General features: G+C 38.0%; 3 protein-coding genes across 3 annotated transcripts; 1 reads left to right on the forward strand and 2 right to left on the reverse strand.

The window, feature by feature from the left end:
* Positions 1–423: 423 nt before the first annotated feature.
* On the reverse strand, positions 424–10,723 carry LOC116291913 (uncharacterized). Its single transcript, XM_031699146.2, has 12 exons — positions 10,420–10,723; positions 9,650–9,762; positions 9,208–9,283; positions 9,056–9,117; positions 8,288–8,341; positions 7,062–7,160; positions 6,191–6,256; positions 5,411–5,483; positions 4,204–4,322; positions 3,459–3,554; positions 2,813–2,923; positions 424–2,423 (listed from the first exon to the last, which is right to left on the reverse strand). The coding sequence occupies exons 1-12, from the start codon at positions 10,655–10,657 to the stop codon at positions 2,364–2,366; spliced, it is 1,167 nt and encodes a 388-aa protein (XP_031555006.2). The 5' UTR covers positions 10,658–10,723; the 3' UTR covers positions 424–2,363.
* Positions 10,724–10,859: 136 nt separating this feature from the next.
* On the reverse strand, positions 10,860–13,044 carry LOC116291914 (uncharacterized). Its single transcript, XM_031699147.2, has one exon. It carries the CDS (start codon positions 12,990–12,992, stop codon positions 12,042–12,044), a length of 951 nt encoding a protein of 316 aa, XP_031555007.2. The 5' UTR covers positions 12,993–13,044; the 3' UTR covers positions 10,860–12,041.
* Positions 13,045–15,078: 2,034 nt separating this feature from the next.
* On the forward strand, positions 15,079–15,995 carry LOC148910828 (uncharacterized). Its single transcript, XM_089030188.1, has one exon. It carries the CDS (start codon positions 15,212–15,214, stop codon positions 15,884–15,886), a length of 675 nt encoding a protein of 224 aa, XP_088886314.1. The 5' UTR covers positions 15,079–15,211; the 3' UTR covers positions 15,887–15,995.
* The last annotated feature ends 4,605 nt before the right edge of the window (positions 15,996–20,600 follow it).

Below are 20,600 nucleotides of genomic sequence, written 5' to 3' on the forward strand. Positions count from 1 at the left end.
GATTTTTTCTCAAAACGTCACCGCGAAAGAGTAAATGAAAGTCATGGTAATATTTTTGAGCTTCTATTCAGGCCAAGATAAAAACATATTCGAAACCTCGTCTTTCTTTCCTTCCTTCCTCCCTTTTTTCTTTTTCTTCTATCATTCCTTCCTTTAATCTTTTCTTTTTTTTCTAACTTTCTCTCTTCCATTCATTCATTCTCTCATAGTTTCTAACCTAACACACAAAACAGGTTATAAAAGAATGAAAATCAAAGAAGCTCTTGATGGTTGTCAACGTATTTTGCAGTCAAAATAGAGAAAAACGTACGTTTGTGGGGGAAAAAGTTTCACCTGTCGTTGACTTTGGAGGAGAGAGGAAGGAGATTATATCAAGATAATAATAAAACTATGAAAAAATTTCAATACAAGCAATAGAAAAACTTATAAAACTTATAACTATATTTATTAGGGACAGTACAAAGGCATCTGTCTAAAAAAGTACAGTGATATTTGTATAAAGCAGAGACCCTTCGAGACCTTATATAGTGTTTACTTAAAAAAGGGTGTCTACTGAAGAGAGGATTGTTTTTGGGATAGACTATTAGATAATTCCGGGAGGGGGGGGTCGATATTTCTTTTCTGTAAGGAGAGCGGGTAGTACGCGATATATTTTTGAAGGTGAAGTGCTTGCTCGATACTTTTTGGGATTTGCGCAACCCCCACCACCCCTCCCCCCTCACTTATCTAATGGTCCGTCCATACAGTAAATAGAAATAAAATTTTGGGACTGTGCAACAAGCTGTCTGTTTAATGAAGGGTGTCCCGCTTAATTCTTGGTTTGCAATCAATCCCAAGAGAGCAAAATAACAAAAGAGATGTCCGCCATGTTGGAAGATACAACAAAAGAATTCATTGAAAAATCTTTTGTCAAATTCTTCTAACATGGCGACTATGACGTCTATTGCAAACGAAGAATAGAAGTATCACTGTACTACAATTTTAACTTGAAGTTAACGCTAGTTATACGAAATACATATTTGCTAGCAAATATTCTAATATTCTATGATTTAATATTCTAATTCTTATATAAATGCTCCTAGCTATGATATTCTAAATTATTACTTAACTATCATTCAATAGTCATACATCCTATAGAGCGTTTTCGCTCACGTGAGAAGGCAGCCATAAACAATAGAAACTTTCTGCACAGTATTTGCATTAAAATAAAGTTCAATAGCGCAGCGCACTGATTCTAAAAATAGCTTGAAGATTCGGACAAACATTGCATTCTGTTTAACTGCTACGAGGATTATACGAACCGATTTTATTATATTTACTTAAAGTCACAATAATAACCCATGTAAACTAAGATCAACTGCGATCGGCTGTGAAAATCATCTGCTGAAAGTAAACTTGTAAGTTTGTTTGTCTGAATTTCGCCTTTGTCTTCGTATTGATGACGTCACGGCTGCGCTGCGCTATTCCAGGAGGATAGAAAATGTATTGTTTTGGTACCCCATAATGGCCGCTGTGACGTCACGTGAAAACGCTCTATTAACGTCTAACCCGCTATAGCCCTCATCAAAAATCTCATTACAAAAATAACTAACCCTATAATTAAAAAAGACTCTCGAATCAAACAAGATACCCAACAGACTCTCCTCACGAGTGGAGACCTTAGAGAGATGAGCTCACTACTTCACTTTCATCATTGATTACCAATACACCAGGTTCGTATTCGATGCATACGGCTGTTTTTGAAGACTACAGACTCATTTGCACAGGCTTCATTTATAAGTCAGCTATTCACAGATACCATTAAAAGTCTGTGGGATTTCAAAACATTGGTATTGTTCGACTTGCGCATTTTTTTACATTACGGATGACTTCCGCAAATGTAGTTGTAAAACAAAGCGGTATTTACCGAATAGTCCTTTCACAGTTCCCTGCGCCATCTTGAAAGGTAGCCGTGCCTTTGCATCGAAGCGAGACAAACGGTGAGCTTGCAATGATAGAGACATGCGAATAACTGTCCAAGGTGTTGAAAAAAGGTCCCTAACTTTGCATGCACACCGTTCGTCTCGCTTCGATGCAAAGGCACGGCTACCTTTCAAGATGGCGCAGGGAACTGTGAAGAGGAATATTAGAAAAGGGATTATTATTTAACGAAAGTTTGAATAAGAGGTTTATATTGTGAAAATATAAAGCCATGATATAATAGGCTATGTATCTATCACTAACTACCCTGAACGATTATAAAACACTACTTGAATGTGAATTTGAAAATGTCTAATCCATACGTCACCCTATATGCTGGCAACTATCCCTCCACCAGTCACGTGATCGTCCAACAATCACGTGGTATTGACATCTTAGGCTCATTAATTGGCGCTCTCTTTTGTTGCCATTCGTTGAACACTGAGTTTATCAGCGAGGTTGTCCTAAGAAAAAAATTTCTTTAAATTTTGTTTTTACGACAATGGAGCTCTTTACCTTGCCGTAAAGTTTTCCCATTTCAGACCACGTGCCATTCTCTTGAGAATAAGATTCTTTGTTTGAGTTGCATCCATATTCATGTGTCTTCTCGTGTGCAACCGTTAAACACAGAAACGGTACTCTAGGGAATGACACGTAGTTTGAAATGGGACACATTACAGCCAAGCGCAAAGGGTCAATTCTCTTGAATATTCATGGGTCTTCTCATGCGCAACCGTTAAACACAGAAACGATACTCTAGGGAATGACACGTAGTTTGAAATGGGACATTTCTTTGTCTTTCACTACTGAATATGTCCATCACACACCAATAGATGGAAACAAATTTACTAACCAAAGATGCCAGCAGGTTTACATGGTAACGAATGCCTCCCTCTTGTTCGACTTTCTTCATGTGGATTCTTTCAGGGTCACCAGCAACCAGTACCTGGTCTTCACCTTCTGCCTGGAATATCAAAAACAGGATCAAGAGTCAGTACGTTGTTATAAAGAGGATGCATGATGGTGGTGATGATGATGATAATGATGATGGTGATGATGATGATGGATGATGGTGATGATGATGATGGTGATGATGATGATGGTGCATGATGATGGTGATGATAATGATGATGATGGTGGTGATGATGATGATGGATGATGGTGATGATGATGGATGATGGTGATACATAGTGATGGATGATGATGCATAATAATGAGAGATGATGATGATAATGATGAATGATGGTGATGTTACAATATGGCGATGATGATGATGATGGATGATAGATGATGATGATGACGATGATGATGCATGGTGATGGAGATGCTAATAGTGATGATAATGAAGATGCTGATAGTGATAATAATGCTAAAGAAGACGGTGGTGATGATGATGATAATGATGGATGATGGTGAAGATGATGGTGATGATACAAGATGGTGATGATGATGGATAATAGATGATGTAAAAGATGGTGATGATGATAATGAAGACTTACTGGTTTCATCCCTCTGCAGTGATCAATAAGACCCTGCATCCTGTCTTCAAAACCAGTCTCAAACATGGCAGGATTGATAGCAGCAAAACACTGGGCCTAGATAACAGATAACCACACAAATAAAGTCTTTCACCATCATACGGTTAGCTCGGCGTTCTGGCAAAGCATCGGCTTGACAGACCAATTCGTAATGATCAATTAAGTTCATATAGTCGTATTCTCTATAAATACAGTTCTTCCTTCATAAAGTGGACCCCTTAAAATGGACATCCTCTATAAAAGGAAATATAATTTTACGGCCTCGAAATCTTCTTTTAATATTCACTGTGAGACAAACCTCTATAGAGACTTTGCACCATCACGTGATGGCAGCCATGACAGGAGGCAGGAACAATTGAATCTGGTCTGATCTGATTTACATGAGAAAGAATTGAGGGGAAAAAGGGAAAAGGACTCTATTGTTGTGCTTCCTGTCGTGGCTGCCATCACGTGATGGTGCAAGGCCTCGATACAGCGGGCATTCTTTATTAAGCCGACACGAAGCAAGGTCCCGAAATTGTTCGCCTATAAATAGATATACTACTAAAGATGGGCGTAACATTTTTGGTCGACTGTAATTTAATCGCCCACCAGAAATCTATCGTACAATCCAAAAAACAGTGACAAAAACCTATTGTCAAGATGGTTGGCACATCGCAATGTCTATAAACATAACATCTACCCATAGTGTTTGTTAGCTACACACCAAGTTAGCGATTCTGTCATCACCCTTCCAGCGACGAATATCAGGACCAATAGCACTACCAGCCAACACGCCTGACAGTACTTCTACCATCATGGCCAAACCATATCCCTTGTATCCACCTGAAACAAAGACAATGATCAAGGGAAGTGTAGCAGTAGAGCAGTTTCCGTATGACTGTGAGAAGGTTGGTGCCGTATGCGTGAAGTGCCGTGACCGTGATGTTTTCTAGCATTTTGATTGGCTGATTTCTTTTCTCGCGCAATTCGATTGGTCTGGCAGTGCCGTGACATTGGCGTGACCGTGTCCGCGCCGTGTTCGTGCCGTGTTCCGGGTATATGATTGGATGAGGAGTAAATTCTCGTGCAATGTGATTGGTCTGGCGTATCCCTTGCCGTGTCACGACCGCGCTTGTGCCGTGAGCTTTTCACAGTCATACCAAAATTACTCTAGTACACTCGCCTTTCACCTCTCAGGTCTTGGGTTGACCCATGAACACAGAGGGCAGAGGGGAAGCACTTATCTTTTATTGTTATATTATTTACCGCTGTACATAATATGAGTAAGCTTGAGCCCGTCAATGCGCGCGCAGTGCCTTAGACCTAACGGTAGCTTGACGGCCACGAGAGAATGAAAAATAAGCGCGCTGTGCCTTAGACCTAACGTTTCTAGTTGCTTGGCGTGATATGATTGAGAAAGGGGAGAAAATACAGCCACGTGATGTTTTGAAAACGTGAATATCTCATTTGGGTTTTGCTTTTTCACGATGAATTGCAGACATGCCCTTACTTAGATCAGCCCCGCAGAGGTTATTTCAAGGCAGAATATAACTACCTCTTTAGATTTTACAGTTTCAATTATTTCCAACTTCAAAACTTTACTCAGTCCAACCCCGTAAGATACACCAATAGAAAACGCGCGCGCGTGCTGTGTGCAGTTATAAAGCACGCGGGGATTGGCAGAACACGAGAGAAGTGTTAGGAGTGCTTCTCGACACATCTCGAGTGTTCTGCCAATCTCCAAGTGCTTTATAACTCCACACAGCACAGCAAGCAAGTTTTTTTATTTCTTTTATAAAATGCAAAGGTCGCGTGCGTGCTGTGTGCTCTCATAAAGCACGCGCTCCCTACCAATTAGAATGCGAGATTTAGAACTGAAGAAATAGAAAACGCTATAGTTAATAGAGTATCATCAATGTTGTTTATCTTACTTGTTAGCTCTGTGCCACCCAGAGGCAACTGTCCACCTCCTCGGTCAAGTACGTCAAGAGGATCTAACGTTTCCTGAACAAATATCAAAATATTATATAACAATGACTACCGCAATTCTCATTCTCATTGTTTTAAATCTTAGTCGTTGTGGTTTCTAGTTTGTTTTACCTGTCCATCCACACACGCATATCTTCCCTTCCATTCCTTCCTTCCTTCCTCCAATATTCCTCCCACTATTCTTTTAGGGACTGCTTTTTTTACGTGAATGGGTGTGGGTGGGGGATCAGATGGGGGGGGGGGGGCACATAAAAATATGGCATTTAAGGGGGGGCCATCCTAAAAATAATTAGGTGGTGCCGTTAACAATGGATGCTAATGAGAAACCTTCTGTTAAATGACACCAACATGGCCGCGAGGACGTAACGTGCAACAGCAAGGAAGACCCCAGTTATTATAGATGCATGCAAATGAGATGCAAATGAGACAAAAAGCATTGTATCGACCCAATAGCCTCTCTTGTATGATTCTTAAAACAAAAGAATTTATATGCCGGCTCAACTGTAATAACAACTATTGAATAATAGTGGTCCACGTTAAAAAAAATCAGATTGGGAAGGGGTTATACTATCTTTTACTTACAATTCACAAAATCCCACCAGAATTCCACCAGCACCCCCCCCCCCCCCCCCCCCCCCCATGCAAGTACAAAATAAACGGCCCCTTATTTCCTCTATCTGTTCGGCTTTGTCTTGTCATACATTGATTCATTCATAACGTACCAAACCCTTATTATCTACACCCCATCCACGTGGTATTGGTTCATTCTTGCGCTTGTTCATCTCAATCTGAAATAAAAATATTAAGAAAATTAGAATCAGTGCTAAGAAATAAGTGCTAAAATACACCGTTATGAATGTTGCAAACAAATCAATAGCCTTTTCAATACACCAGTTTCACATTCGATGCCTACCGTTGTTTTTGAATACTACAGACTCATTTACGCAGCCTTGACTTCATTTATGAGTCAGCTATTCACAGATACCATTAAAAGTCTGTGGGATTTCAAAACATTGGTATTGTTCGAGCTGCACACTCTTTACATTACAGTTGACATTTGCAAATGATTTACTCTAAAGTGAGGCTAAGCCTGCGGAGATGAGTCTTCAGTCTTAAGACACAGTGGTATTTAGCAAATGGGAAAAGGGACTATTCATAAATCCCATTTTTTTATTCATTCATTTTTCCATATGTTGCTACAGTTTGTTTGTTTTGTCTTATAATATCTAGCGGTACATTAATTTTACTTATTTCAAAATCTATTTGTTCATTCTTTTAGCCAAATTAAACAATCTCAGTAGGACATGACTACCTCTAGACATAAAAAAGCATTTTAAGAACTGTTTGTTATTTATGGTCAAGGGGGGACTGGTGTTCAAAGGGGGGGATACATGAATATAAGTCAATTTCAATGACCTCAATTGATACCTTCGAGATGCCTGTATTTTAACTTAAAGCAAATGAATGACAAACTTACTTTATAGACCCCATAGTATTATAGTAAAATATCGGAATAAATGTCCAAAGAAATTTTGTCATGTTTGGAGTTGTCTAGGTCAAAGAAGCACCTAAAGTTAATTTAAAGAAACATACCTTTCCAAGAGCTACAGCGGATGTTGCCATGTCTAGGACAAAACTATCCCCACTCCTCCCTGGTGCAGACACAGATATCGGATTTGTTCCAAGAGTAACCTGAAAAATGTTACAAGACCTGATATAAATAATCATGATGATAAAGTGCTGCATTATATTTTGTACTTTAAAATGATGGCAATAAGTGCCCAGTGATTTCCCTTTGCAGTACAGTAAAAACCCACATAAAAGAACAAGTGGGTTAAGAACACCCAGCCTGAATTTGGGCATTTTAAGTACCATGTAAATTAGAAAACAATCAGCCTGAAATATTAAAAGGTGTTCTTAAAAAATAAAAATCACTATTAAATGCCTCCTCATCAGTACTCATGTATACACTGATGGGGGAGAGTTTAGATTACAGTGTTACCAGTAGCAGACTCCAAGCCTGACCTGACAATATTTATTTTTCTACTGTTTTGACACAGTTATTATAGCAGTCAAGATTTTTTAAATAAAATTTTTGAACTTACACATTGATATCATCTACATGTATTGGTAGTCTATACAGTAATACTGTATATATTTTAGAAACATTTATTTTAAGAACACCGCAAGAACACCATTGTGATTTATAACATGAAAGTGAAAGCCAGTGTTAGGATTTCCCTTTGGGGGGGGGGGGGGGGGGGGGGACCGAGAACCTAGAGAAATGGTCTTCATAAATGGTAGTTTAATTTGGTACTGTATGTTGTTGTACTTATAGAGCCCTTAAACTAATTCCCTATCTGGGGGTTAAAAAAAACAGTTTTCTTATCCTGCATGTTAAAAGTGCTTCAAGAGTTTTTTCTCCTAGTTGGTATTCCTTCCTCTGCAGAAATCAATGCCAAAATGCTGCTAAATCTCATTTTATTTATACAAGGGTATATAGTCTGCTAGCTTAACAGTACAAAAATAAGATAATCTTATCTAATGTACCTCCCTTTGGTTGGGCACAACCAGTGGTAGAAAGCAATGACAAAATGCTGCTAAATCTCATTTCATTTATACAAGGGGTCTTATAGTCTGCGAGCTTAACAGTACAGAAATAACATAATCTTATCTAATGTACCTCTCTCCCTCTGGTCGGCACAACCAATGGTAGAAATTAATGCCAAAATGCTGCTAAATTTCATTTTATTTATACAAGGGGTCTTATAGTCTGCGAGCTTAACAATACAGAAATAAGATAATCTTATCTAATGTACCTCTCTCCCTCTGGTCGGCACAACCAATGGCGACGTGTTAGTGACACTAATCCCCTGAAAGCAATATCAAAATTACAAAACATTAAAATAACCATGCAGATATTTATCTTTATTTTATTTGTATTTTTCAAAGATGTTTTAACCAAATGCGATAGGTAAAAGATCATTCCAAAAAGATAAGGAATTAAGGGTAAACATCTAAACGACAAGAATCAAGGTCTTTACGATTTTTTTCACATAATCAGCTGAAGTCATAATACTCCCATTTCAAATTCGCCGTTACTCAGTCTTAGCCTCGATTGTGTACAAACGTGTTCTTTTCATTTATTAAGGTCCATTGTATAGTAAGGAATGTTGATTAAAATGCCACAGATTTTGGTGAATATCTGAATATTATAACACACAAACGAGACTAAGACTGAGCAAAAAGAACTCAAAACTGGAGTATTATGCTACCAACTCAGAGTTCCAAATTTTTTTGTCTTCTGGCTTTAATCAACCTTGATGTCTTATTAATAAGTTATTAAGAGCTATTCCTAGGCTGAGTAAAAAAAAAATGGATCGAGATAATATTTCAGAGAATTTGTGGGACAGTTTTAGGGAACAAAATAGAACACCATCTTAGAAATGTGTCCCTCAAACAGTCCCACAATGCACTGGAATTCCAACTGGACCCTCTTTTTTACTTTACCTTGGAAAAGCTAAATATTTCTTGTGTGGATCGGGTAATTATAACAATCAATGTAAATTAAATATTGTAACTCTTACAATTAATCCATGTTCTAAGGCTCGCAAAGTATACCATCCTGCAATACCATAGTGATTTGAACCTGGTTGATATAAGATACGAAAAAACTTAGACCAATTATATATGTCAATAAAAGCACAGAAATAATGATAAAAACTTGTTAACATGTTACCTTTACATGCTACCCATGCAATGCCTACTTCTTTGGCTTTTTTGATGGCAATATCCATGCAAACGTTACCAACAACCTGAAAGAATGAAATCTGTATATGAAGAAGACAAGTTCAGAGGCCACAGAGGGGTAGGGAGGGTCTGAGGCGGGTATATTGTGTAGTTCCAGAAAATATGCATACCTCACCCATGGAGGGGGATTGGAATGCATTTTCAAGGGGTGGGGAGGGTCTGAGGAGGGTATATTGTGTAGTTCCAGAAAATATCCATACCTCCCCCATGGAGGGGGATTGGAATTTCCAAGGGGTGGGGATTGTCTGCGGAGGGTATATTGTGTAGTACAAGAAAATATGCATACCTCCCCATGGAGGGGGATTGGAATTTCCAAGGGGTGGTAACAAGGGTTGGTTATACTTTGTGTGCATGATAGTACATATGCATACCGGTCCAAGCAAGTTGTTCCCATCAACCAAAGCAGTTGCCGGGCTTTCCTTCACGACCTTTGGTTCACCCTGACTGATCGTCGTACCAACCTCAATGTCATGAACGTACATCTCTGTTACAGGGAAAAATACATATGTTAATAAAGAAGGCATGTTTTTATGGTTTTTATGGAACTACACAATATACCCTCCTCAGACCCTCCCCACCCCTTGGAAATTCCAATCCCCTCCATGGGGGAGGTATGGATATTTTCTGGAACTACACAATATACCCTTCTCAGACCCTCCCCACCCCTTGGAAATTCCAATCCCACTCCATGGGGGAGCTATGGATATTTTCTAGAACTACACAATGCAACCTCCCCAATTCCCCCCAACCCTTGGAAATACTTAAGTTATTCTTATCTCAGTCTTCTCTTTGAAAGATATTTTGAAATGCTTTTGCAAATGCCCCTAAATTGTATTTTCCCGAACTTGCAACAGCAACTTGATACCCTTGAAACCTTCGACTTCAAATCATCTGTGTTTAAAAAACCTATAAAAACCACGACTACATTTCGAAAACACTCGAGAAATGACGACTCGGACATAAAGTTCTTAAAGAACAGTCGAAAGTTGTTTGTACATTATCAAACTAATGTAGGTTGGTTAATAGACGAATCAAAACAACTGCTGTACAAGAACCATGATGCCGTCATTACAAGATTAGTTTTCACAATTTTTTTTTCTATTTGTGTTCATGAATTCATTGTATATTAATGTCTTTATACCTAATCTATTAAGTCCATGGCTAAAGTGTCCTCTAACATCCCCTGAAATCAAGACTTTAGCAAGTTGAACGGCGTGCTCACTAGATGTTCCAACCTTGGTCATGCAGCGATGGATAAAATCTTCAGCTTCGCCTACTTGGACTATTTTATAATCTTGAGAACGTGTAGGAGTGGTTTGGATTGAGCGAGAGAACGGCTGTCGTACATGGCTGAGAAATCGGAACACTCGATAATTCATTTTCGATTTTTATAAAAGATTTCAGGGATTCTTGTACCAAATAATCGATCCACAGGAAGCCCAAAGCCTATTCATAGTAGCATTAGGCAAATGTGAGTAAAAATTCTAAAATTCAGTCTTCGCAAAAGCAAAACAAATATCTATATATACAATATAGAAGTATGTTTGATGCCTGTGGAGGATATCTTGATAAATTGTCCCAATATCCCCATATATTTACTATGATAGAAACAGATCGAGATTGGGCTACCTGTGCTTCTGCGATTTTGTTGAACAATCCCACAATGCATTGCAATACCAACTCGACCCAGATTTTCATTCTCGTTCCCAGATGAGTAACGTCTAGGAACGAGAACCCTACTCATCTGGAATAGGATACTCTTAATTAAGGTGTACGGTGGGAACTAGTTCCAAATTTGTATGTGTTGAGTTTTCAATATAATAATAATAATGGGAGGTTCTTATATAGCGCATTTCACAATTACCTCAATGCGCTTTACATTTATGACCAGTAGAGGACTTTACGGGCTGCATATTAAGGTGCTATTAGCAGCCGTGCAGCTTACGATCATGAGTGAATAATTAGTACGTTAGTGTTATGCTTCCAAATTGGGATAGGCTGTTAAACCGGGAGACAATCTTACTCTTAATTAATTCTACTCTTACACAAATAATTCAACAGGTTCTTTTATGTCTCCCATTTACTGCAGGTTAGGAAGGGTTGTAAGGGCCTACGGTTTAAAGCCCTTATTCGAGAAGACTTGAAAGTCTAACCATTTGCAGCTGTAATTACGAAGACAGCACACCTCAGTCTCCTCAGTTATTTTAAGGCCCTGAGTGTCTCGCTCGTGAGAATCTCGCCATTCTTCCTCTAACTTACAGTCCCGGCTTACTGTATTTACTGCGATTCCCAGTCACACGCGACCAAGATGAAACCAAAATCACAAACGAAAAATTGAGTTTTGGTGGACGTCAATCAAAAGGGTTTCTTAAACATGTCTAAGGATTCCGACTTCGAATTTCAAACTTTTAACTGCAAACTATCAGTATTGACTTATCCTATCTTGAAGAAACTCAAATCATATCCATAGCGATAGCTTTGCAATCAAGCGTTAAGATTCGGAGCCGGAATCCTGTGACATTTTTGAGAAAATATATCCAGAGTGAGAAATTCACAGTGACAAGAAGCATGAGATAAGGACAACGATTTTTGCACATTTGCACGTGTTCACGTGGGTATTCGCATTAGTCCTGGTGTAGAAACCAATAGAAACGATAGAAACCCTTTTGATTGACGTCCACCCAAATTAAATTTTTCGTTAGTAATGAAGGTCTAGTTGGTCGCGTGTGACTGGGAATCGCAATAACAAGGCTCCCAAGGGCTTCAGTTAATTTCACTTTCATAACACACTCCACAATCAGTGACCTCTGCTTGCAAGCCTAAAACTTCTCTAAAGACTTCTCTTTCGAAATCTAAATCTGGGAAGCTTTGAACGGCTAAACTAGTTTTTCTCCCAGTTTTCTCTAGTTGTTCAATGGCAGCCATCACATGTCGTATCATATGAGCTTTGAATACATCTCTTTCACTTGCATAGATGTTGCAGACCCAGCTTTGTTGCTTGACACGGTTAACCAATCTTCCATGACTGAGAGATCTCGGTGTTAAACCTTGTCTCAGTAGATCTGTACTTACATCTGTAAACATCTTGTCACCTTGCTTGAAAAGCAAGTCAGCATTGGCTAGCATCAATTCATAAGGCTCTTTCAAAACTACCATTACTTTGCAGGGTATTATATGATCGTATTTTCTTTGTTTCAGGACGAACTCAGCAGCATCCTCTACTTTTAGCTCGTGTAGCTCTTTTCTGACATTATAAACGCCTCTAAATTCAACCACCATTTCTTTAGGTATTTGAAAAGTGTTAATCTGCTTTTTCATAAGGACTTCGTGACCAAGTCGCTGGGAATAACGCTTCATCTTTTCATTGCTTTCAAATGCCATGAAACGTTCTTTTGATGCTCCTGGGTGAACAAGACGTACTTGGTTTAGTACTTGTGAATTCATCTGATAACTATATCCCCTACCACGATAGTCTTGGTGTATTCGAAGACTTCGGGAAAAAATAGTCTGTCCACCATCAATAACATTAGCTGCTTGGAAGGCAATAATCTTTCCATGAAGCCCACCTACAAACGTGTACTTGCCAGGCGTCTTCAGCCATTGATGGAACACAAAAGGAAGATAATCACTGCCATCAAAGACACCTTCAGATGCTTCTAGAACACCTTGAAAGTCTTGTTCTTTGGCTAAACGAACAGATAGTTTCTCATCCATGTTAGTTGATATGAATTAAGGAGAGGGGCAGACAGCGCGCCCCTTTTGGTAGTTGTCTTGTAAGTGTGTGATCTAATCACGTTGGATGCCGAGGGAATACGAGAGTAGCCTAGGAAATGCGTAGCAGGCTAACCTGAAAGCACTGAAGAGACTCCATCGAAATATCAGTATTTGGTTTTGGAGTAAAGTTTTACTAAGAGATTTAAGGTAAATATGGTTACTATGACAAACTCCTTTTCGGCGTAGGCATATGAAATTAATAGAATGCTCTCTTAGAAAACCAAGGGTTTTGATCAAAGTATCAAACACGGAAAACGGTTTAGTTTTTCTTTATAATTAAATAAAAAGTGCACAAATTAACGAAAAATAATAATGATCGCGTAAAAAAAAAATGGGAAGAGGGTGTTTTATACTCTCATCATACATGGTTTCTTCAAAACAATCGGAGCGAGCACTGCAATGTGCCTAAATTATTTTAGTATATAAATTTATGCATTGCCAGTAACACAATTTTGCCAATAAAATAATTTTACCACTTTCCATCTGTTCTTCATTTGTGCTGGGGAAAATACGAAAATCAGCGAGCAAAGTGTTTGAAATTTTTTTAAATTCATTAAAGTTTACATTCATTTAAACTTCACAAGAACAAATGAGATACAGATTGATTAATGCAAAATAAGAATTTTTTTTGTCAGTGATTGGCCTTTTTAAGAAAAAATTTTTTGAATATTTTTTAGCTTTTCGAATATCGAGTGAAAACAAGGTCTTACAAGAACATGTCACTCATCAACACAATTATAATCTCAATTTACGTAATTATACTAGCTGGAAAACTAAATCAAATGGCGAACATTTGACGTGACATGTATTCCTTTTTATATTTCATGCAAGTCAACATAAAAATAAATTATATTTAGTATAGTTTTAGACTTGAATATAGAATTGTTATTGCTGTTATTGGTCGAGCGATCAGTGATTCTAAGACGATAATCACTGTTCGAGCGGTAATTAGGAGGTTTTCCAAGATAGCCAGATCGGAAGTAATCCTAAAATGTTTTTTAACCTTAACCTCGTCTTTTCTCTGATATTCGAGTCTAAAATTATGCTAAAACAATTATTCCCCTCAGGCTCAGTGATTATGGTGAATATTCACCGAGACGCTCAAAGAGCTTACCTATAATCATTGTTAAATAAGGTTAGAAATATTACTGAAATAGAAATACTATCGAGAGAAAGTATTTTTTGAATTGCCAATTCTTAAACATTGTTTCTTGATCCGTCTTTGACTACATAAAAATGTTTATATAGCTCTTGTTCTTGGCTTAAAATTTGTCCCAAAGAGATGTTTTTGGTGCATCTGCGAGTGGTTTTGCTTTGAACCCTTAGGTGGGTACACGGACGGAAGTCACGTGATGAAGTTTAAAGCTGCAGAATCTTAAGGTGATGTTAAAAGACAGTGGGTTTCTTTTGCGCAACACTGTTACTCGAAAAACAAAGGCCTTGCGAATAGTCCTTTCACAGTTCCCTGCGCCATCTTGAAAGGTAGCCGTGCCTTTCCATCGAAGCGAGAAGAAGAAGAAGAAGAAGAAGAAGAAGAAGAAAAACTCTCAAAGTACAAAGATCTAGAAATAGAAATAAAAAAGTGTGGGGTATGGAAACAAAAACCATACATATTGTCATTGGGGCACTGGGGTTAATTCACAAAGAATTATATAGAACCGTGTGTCAACCATTTAAAAGGGGACATCTCTATCACAGAATTACAGAAGATCGCTCTCCTTGGAACTGCACACATCATTAGAATAAGACTCATGATTACTCAATTTCTTTTTTCCCTTTTAATTGATTTATTTTATTTTTTATTCTAATTAATTCCCAAGGCCCATGGATTGGACTCAGTAAACTAAGAATTTTGTAAGCAAAATTGAAGCAAATTGTAAATAAAGAAAATAATAATAATAATAACAACAACAATAATAATAATAATAACAATAATAATAATAATAATGATGATGATAACAATAATGATAATAATAATGATAATAATAATAATAATAATAATAATAATAAATGAAAAACTCGTGGGGAAGGTTGAAGATCAACATTGGCAAGGAAGTCTACTGAAAGCAAGATGGCAGGATGATCAATTAAGTCATGAAGGCTGCTTTGCATGGCTTAACAAGTGGGTAAGCGCTCCTACCCATTGTGTTGCAGGCATTATGGAATTTTACGAACAGCTAACCCCAACGAGAGTCTACTCCGCCTACAAGACGGGAACAACAGACAAGAATAATGTCACATGCAGAATGTGCGGCGAGGGTTCCGAATGTCTGGCACATGTACTGGCTGGATGTCCGTCCCTTGCACAGTCCAAGTACCTGGATAGACACAACGCTGCTTTGAAAGTGTTTTTCTTTGAGATGCTAAGAGATCTCAAACTGGCTGATAGTACACCCCCATGGTTTTCTGATGTCAAACCCAAACCACTCTACAAATCAACTGACGCTGAAGCATACTGGGATGTACCTGTATATGCTGACCACATGTATGTACGATCTAACCGTGTGGACGCGCGTTTCATCGACCACAATAACAAGAAAGTACTCATGGTAGAAATGAGCTGTCCGTGGGTTAACAACCGAGAAAAGAAAGACAAAGAGAAGACGAAGAAGTATGGAGCACTTAGACTTGAGCTCACAAAACAACACCCAGGATACACGATCTTACAAGTGAACCTCATTTTGGACGCTCTTGGAGGATGGTCTAAAGAGATGGAGCCTGAGATGAAGAATATCTTTGGAGCAAGATACAAAGATGTATTACTCAGAATGCAGAAAGCGGTATTAAGCTGCACAGTGAACATTGCAAGAACATTCAAATTAATCACATCTTAAGGACATTTCAAACATTCCAAGTATTTAAACTGCATCTTAAGAACATTAATAATTGGTTTTAAGTGATTGTATATATTATTAATCCTGTCATGCTGGTAGGTTACGAAATTACGCCCTATCTAGCTTTCCTAATTAGCATTCAAACGTGTTTACTGCTGATAATTTTTTTTTTATACCGGGTCACCACCCCATGCATCGATCTTTTCTTGATTCTTTTGATATCAATAATCCGAAGGTAAAGCTATGTGCGAGTGTGAAAATGATCAGTGCTAGCCTGCTCTGCATGGTGCTAGAGATTACCCTACAATGGAATTCCAGCTCTAAGTTTCGCGTAACGTTCGTAAGTAGATGACGTAAAACGATTGATAAACGTTTAATTATCGATCTGCTAACATCTTATACGCTTCGCGTATCCACGAGTTAAAAAGACTCCCACAAGTTGAAGACAGTATGCCAAACTCAAGACAGGGGTGCTGAAGTCATTCTTATTACTATTCTTTAAATAAAAAGTACTAAGTGAAGAGGACTTTATCGGGTATAAAGGGACAGAGCAGAAAAACGACAAAGCTGCTACTTTCGTAATTTTTTTCTTTATCTCTCATTCATGCTAAAAAACGTTTAGTGTTTCATTCGTGTCTCTTGTGCTTTAATCTTTTCACAAAATTCTGCTAACCTCGAGCAACTCTACTTCGAAATATAAGCAAAAATGTTAGTTTTTGTGCTGATCAAAATATCATCTCTCCCAACGTTCAGGGAGTTATATCTCAAGACGCATTCCTTAAATTACCCCAAATTTTGGTATTTTGTTAATCAGCCCTTTTTCTGCCCTGTTGTATAAAGGTCCATGCTCAAATTGAGTCGAATGATAACGAATTATTCTAGCAGTTCTAGAGTTTTGAACTGCTAAAAGCCGGCCTTTCATAACACACTACACAATCAGTGACCTCTGCTTGCAAGCCTAAAACTTCTCTAAAGACTTCTCTTTCGAAATCTAAATCTGGGAAGCTTTGAACGGCTAAACCAGTTTTTGTCCCAGTTTTCTCTAGTTGTTCAATGGCAGCCATCACATGTCGTATCATATGAGCTTTGAATACATCTCTTTCACTTGCATAAATGTTGCAGACCCAGCTTTGTTGCTTGACACAGTTAACCAATCTTCCATGACTGAGAGATCTCGGTGTTAAACCTTGTCTCAGTAGATCTGTACTTACATCTGTAAACATCTTGTCACCTTGCTTGAAAAGCAAGTCAGCATTGGCTGGCATCAATTCATAAGGCTCTTTCAAAACTACCATTACTTTGCAGGGTATTATATGATCGTATTTTCTTTGCTTCAGGACGAACTCAACAGCATCCTCTACTATCAGCTCGTGTAGCTCTTTTCTGTCATTATAAACGCCTCTAAATTCAACCACCATTTGTTTAGGTATTTGAAAAGTGTTAATCTGCTTTTTCATAAGAACGTCTTGGCGCTGGTAATAATGGTTTATCCTTTTATTGCTTTCAAGTGCCATAAAACGTAATTTTGATACTCCTGGGTGAACAAGACGTACTTGGTTTAGTACTTCTGACTTCATCTGATAACTATATCCCCTACCACGATAGTATTCGAAGACTCTGGGAAAAAATAGTCTGTCCACCATCAATAACATTAGCTGCTTGGAAGGCAATAATCTTTCCATGAAGCTCACCTACAAACGTGTACTTGCCAGGCGTCTTCAGCCATTGATGGAACACAAAAGGAAGATAATCACTGCCATCATAGACACCTTCAGATGCTTCTAGAACACCTTGAAAGTCTTGTTCTTTGGCTAAACGAACAACTAGTTTCTCATCCATGTTAAAAGACGTATTCATTTTAAAAAACGGACCTCAAAATCACAGATCCATACATAATTATTTTCGGTTTGCTTGTGAATTTTCAACTTTAGTTTCCAAGTAAAACACAAACAACTTTGCGACTACTTTGATCAATCAATGAAAATTGTTCCTCAGAGTCAAATAAAGGTCTTTTGATTTGGATTCTCAACTGGGGATGTTGCGTGTTTGATGCTCTGAGCAAAACAGGTGGGATGCAGAGAGAAAAGGACAGAAGCCTAGGAAACCACGAAGCGAATGGCTAAATGGTCTCCAAGTGTTCTCTCATTACCATGCATTTACCATTATCTCACTAATAGCTCCTAACAAGTACCTTTTAGACATTATCTATAATCCATTAGCTATGTTTTAGCCATGTTTTAGCCATAAGCCATAAGCCATAAGCCATAAGCCATAAGCCATAAGCCATAAGCCATAAGCCATAAGCCATAAGCCATAAGCCATAAGCCATAAGCCATAAGCCATAAGCCATAAGCCATAAGCCATAATCTATTATTCATTATCCATTATATATTATCCATTATCTATTCTGATTACTTGTTATATGCATCATCCATTTGAATTCATAATCTCGTTTTAGCTAATCGAAAATTTATATCATTTCAATAACCAAGCACACTAGATATCATTAACTATTATTATTATCATAAGTAATATTATTTATTTATGATATCTATAATTAATTAATTATATCATATCATTATTGTATGATGTGTGTGAATAAACTTGATACTCTTGATACGTTGTTCTGCTCTGTCCCTTTATACCCGATAAAGTCCTCTTCACTTAGTACTTTTTATTTAAAGAATAGTAATAAGAATGACTTCAGCACCCCTATCTTGAGTTTGGCATACTGTCTTCAACTTGTGGGAGTCTTTTTAACTCGTGGATACGCGAAGCGTATAAGATGTTAGCAGATCGATAATTAAACGTTTATCAATCGTTTTACGTCATCTGCTTACGAACGTTACGCGAAACTGGAGCTGGAATTCCATTGTAGGGTAATCTCTAGCACCATGCAGAGCAGGATAGCACTGATCATTCTCACACTCGCACATAGCTTTATCTTCGGATTATTTATATCAAAAGAATCAAGAAAAGATCGATACATGTGGTGGAGACCCGGTATAAAAAAATATTATTGTTATTATTATTATTATTATTATTATTATTATTATCATTATTATCATTAACTATTATTATTATTATCATAAGTAATACTATTTATTTATGATATCTATAATTAATTAATTATATCATATCATTATTGTATGATGCGTGTGAATAAACTTGATACTCTTACCAGGAATATGGTATTGGCTCGGAGGATAGAGACCCCAGATTTTAGGGCCTGTAACAAGTGCTAGCCATCCTGTAGCGGTGTTAGCAGGATCAACGTGCCATCCTGAACCGCTCTTCTTTGGAACCCTGATTATCCACAATAAGTCCAAACGTAAATCTTCATCAGCTTTAGTCATAAAATCATCGTCCTGCGACAAGAAAACTGGGACAGTGTAATCCTTTGATCATAAGGAGAGAAATCATTGGTTTTAATACTTATATCACTGAAGATATAGAAATATAGATAAGTTATAGTGCTTGGGAACGAGGTTATTCCGGGCGAAAGCCCTTGGAATTAAATTCGGAAAAATTAATTTCCGACCTCGCTGGGAATCGAACCCACGACCTTCGGGATTGTACTACCGATACTCTACCAGCTGAGCTAGAGGTCAGACTGAGAGCAGGCCGGGGTGGAATAGATGTTAGGTCGCGGTAATTATGTATTTCATAAGTGCTACGCGGTCCACATATTCTCATCGTTGCATCATAATTCTAATTCATCTAATTCATGAGGTCCTTTCACTGGATGTGATCTAATCCATGAGGTCCTCTCACTGCATGTGATCTAATTCACGAGGTCCTCTCACTGGATGTGATCTAATTCACGAGGTCCTTTCACTGGATGTGATCCAATTCATGAGGTCCTTTCACTGGATGTGATCTAATTCACGAGGTCCTTTCACTGGATGTGATCTAATTCACGAGGTCCTTTCACTGGATGTGATCTAATTCACGAGGTCCTTTCCCTGGATGTGATCTAATTCATGACGCCCTTTCACTCGGGATGTGATCTAATTCATGAGGTCCTCTCACTGGATGTGATCTAATTCCTGAGGTCCTTTCACTGGATGTGATCTTTTTCACGAGGTCCTTTCACTGGATGTGATCTGTTCATGATGTCCTTTCACTGGATGTGATCTAATTCACGAGGTCCTCTCACTGGATGTGATCTAATTCACGAGGTCCTTTCACTGGATGTGATCTAATTCATGAGGTCCTTTCACTGGATGTGATCTAATTCATGAGGCCCTTTCACAATTTGGCATCTGATTGGATTTTCAATTACCCTTTTAACACCTTTTGTTTACCAAGCGCTAGATTACCAGTAATAATACTTCTATCAGAGTTCTACGAGGGGAAAAATAAGTAGGACTATTGAGCAACTGAAAAACAGCACTGTTAATTTAATAGATTTTAATCATTACAAAGAATATATAAAAAATATAAATAAATTTTCCATTTTATTGTTAGTGATGTTAATGTTAGAGCATGCAGTTGTATTTTGGTTTTGATTGATTACAGAAGTGACCTAAAGCTGTCTCCTTTCTCAATTTCTCTATTCAATTATCATCTGCCATTTGCATCCGGCCTTCTTGTGGGCAGCTGTCCATTGCTAGTAGCGCAGCAAGTCAGATACCTCTTTTTGGTCTTCTTGTTTCTCTTTATTCTGAGGAAATCGCTTAGTACTTTTACTCTTACTAGGATCTTTATAGCT

The sequence above is a fragment of the Actinia tenebrosa genome, unplaced genomic scaffold, assembly GCF_029948245.1.
Source record: "Actinia tenebrosa isolate PJP-AT-01 unplaced genomic scaffold, QUT_ActTen_1.0 PGA_scaffold15__27_contigs__length_11533743, whole genome shotgun sequence".
NCBI lineage: Eukaryota > Metazoa > Cnidaria > Anthozoa > Actiniaria > Actiniidae > Actinia > Actinia tenebrosa.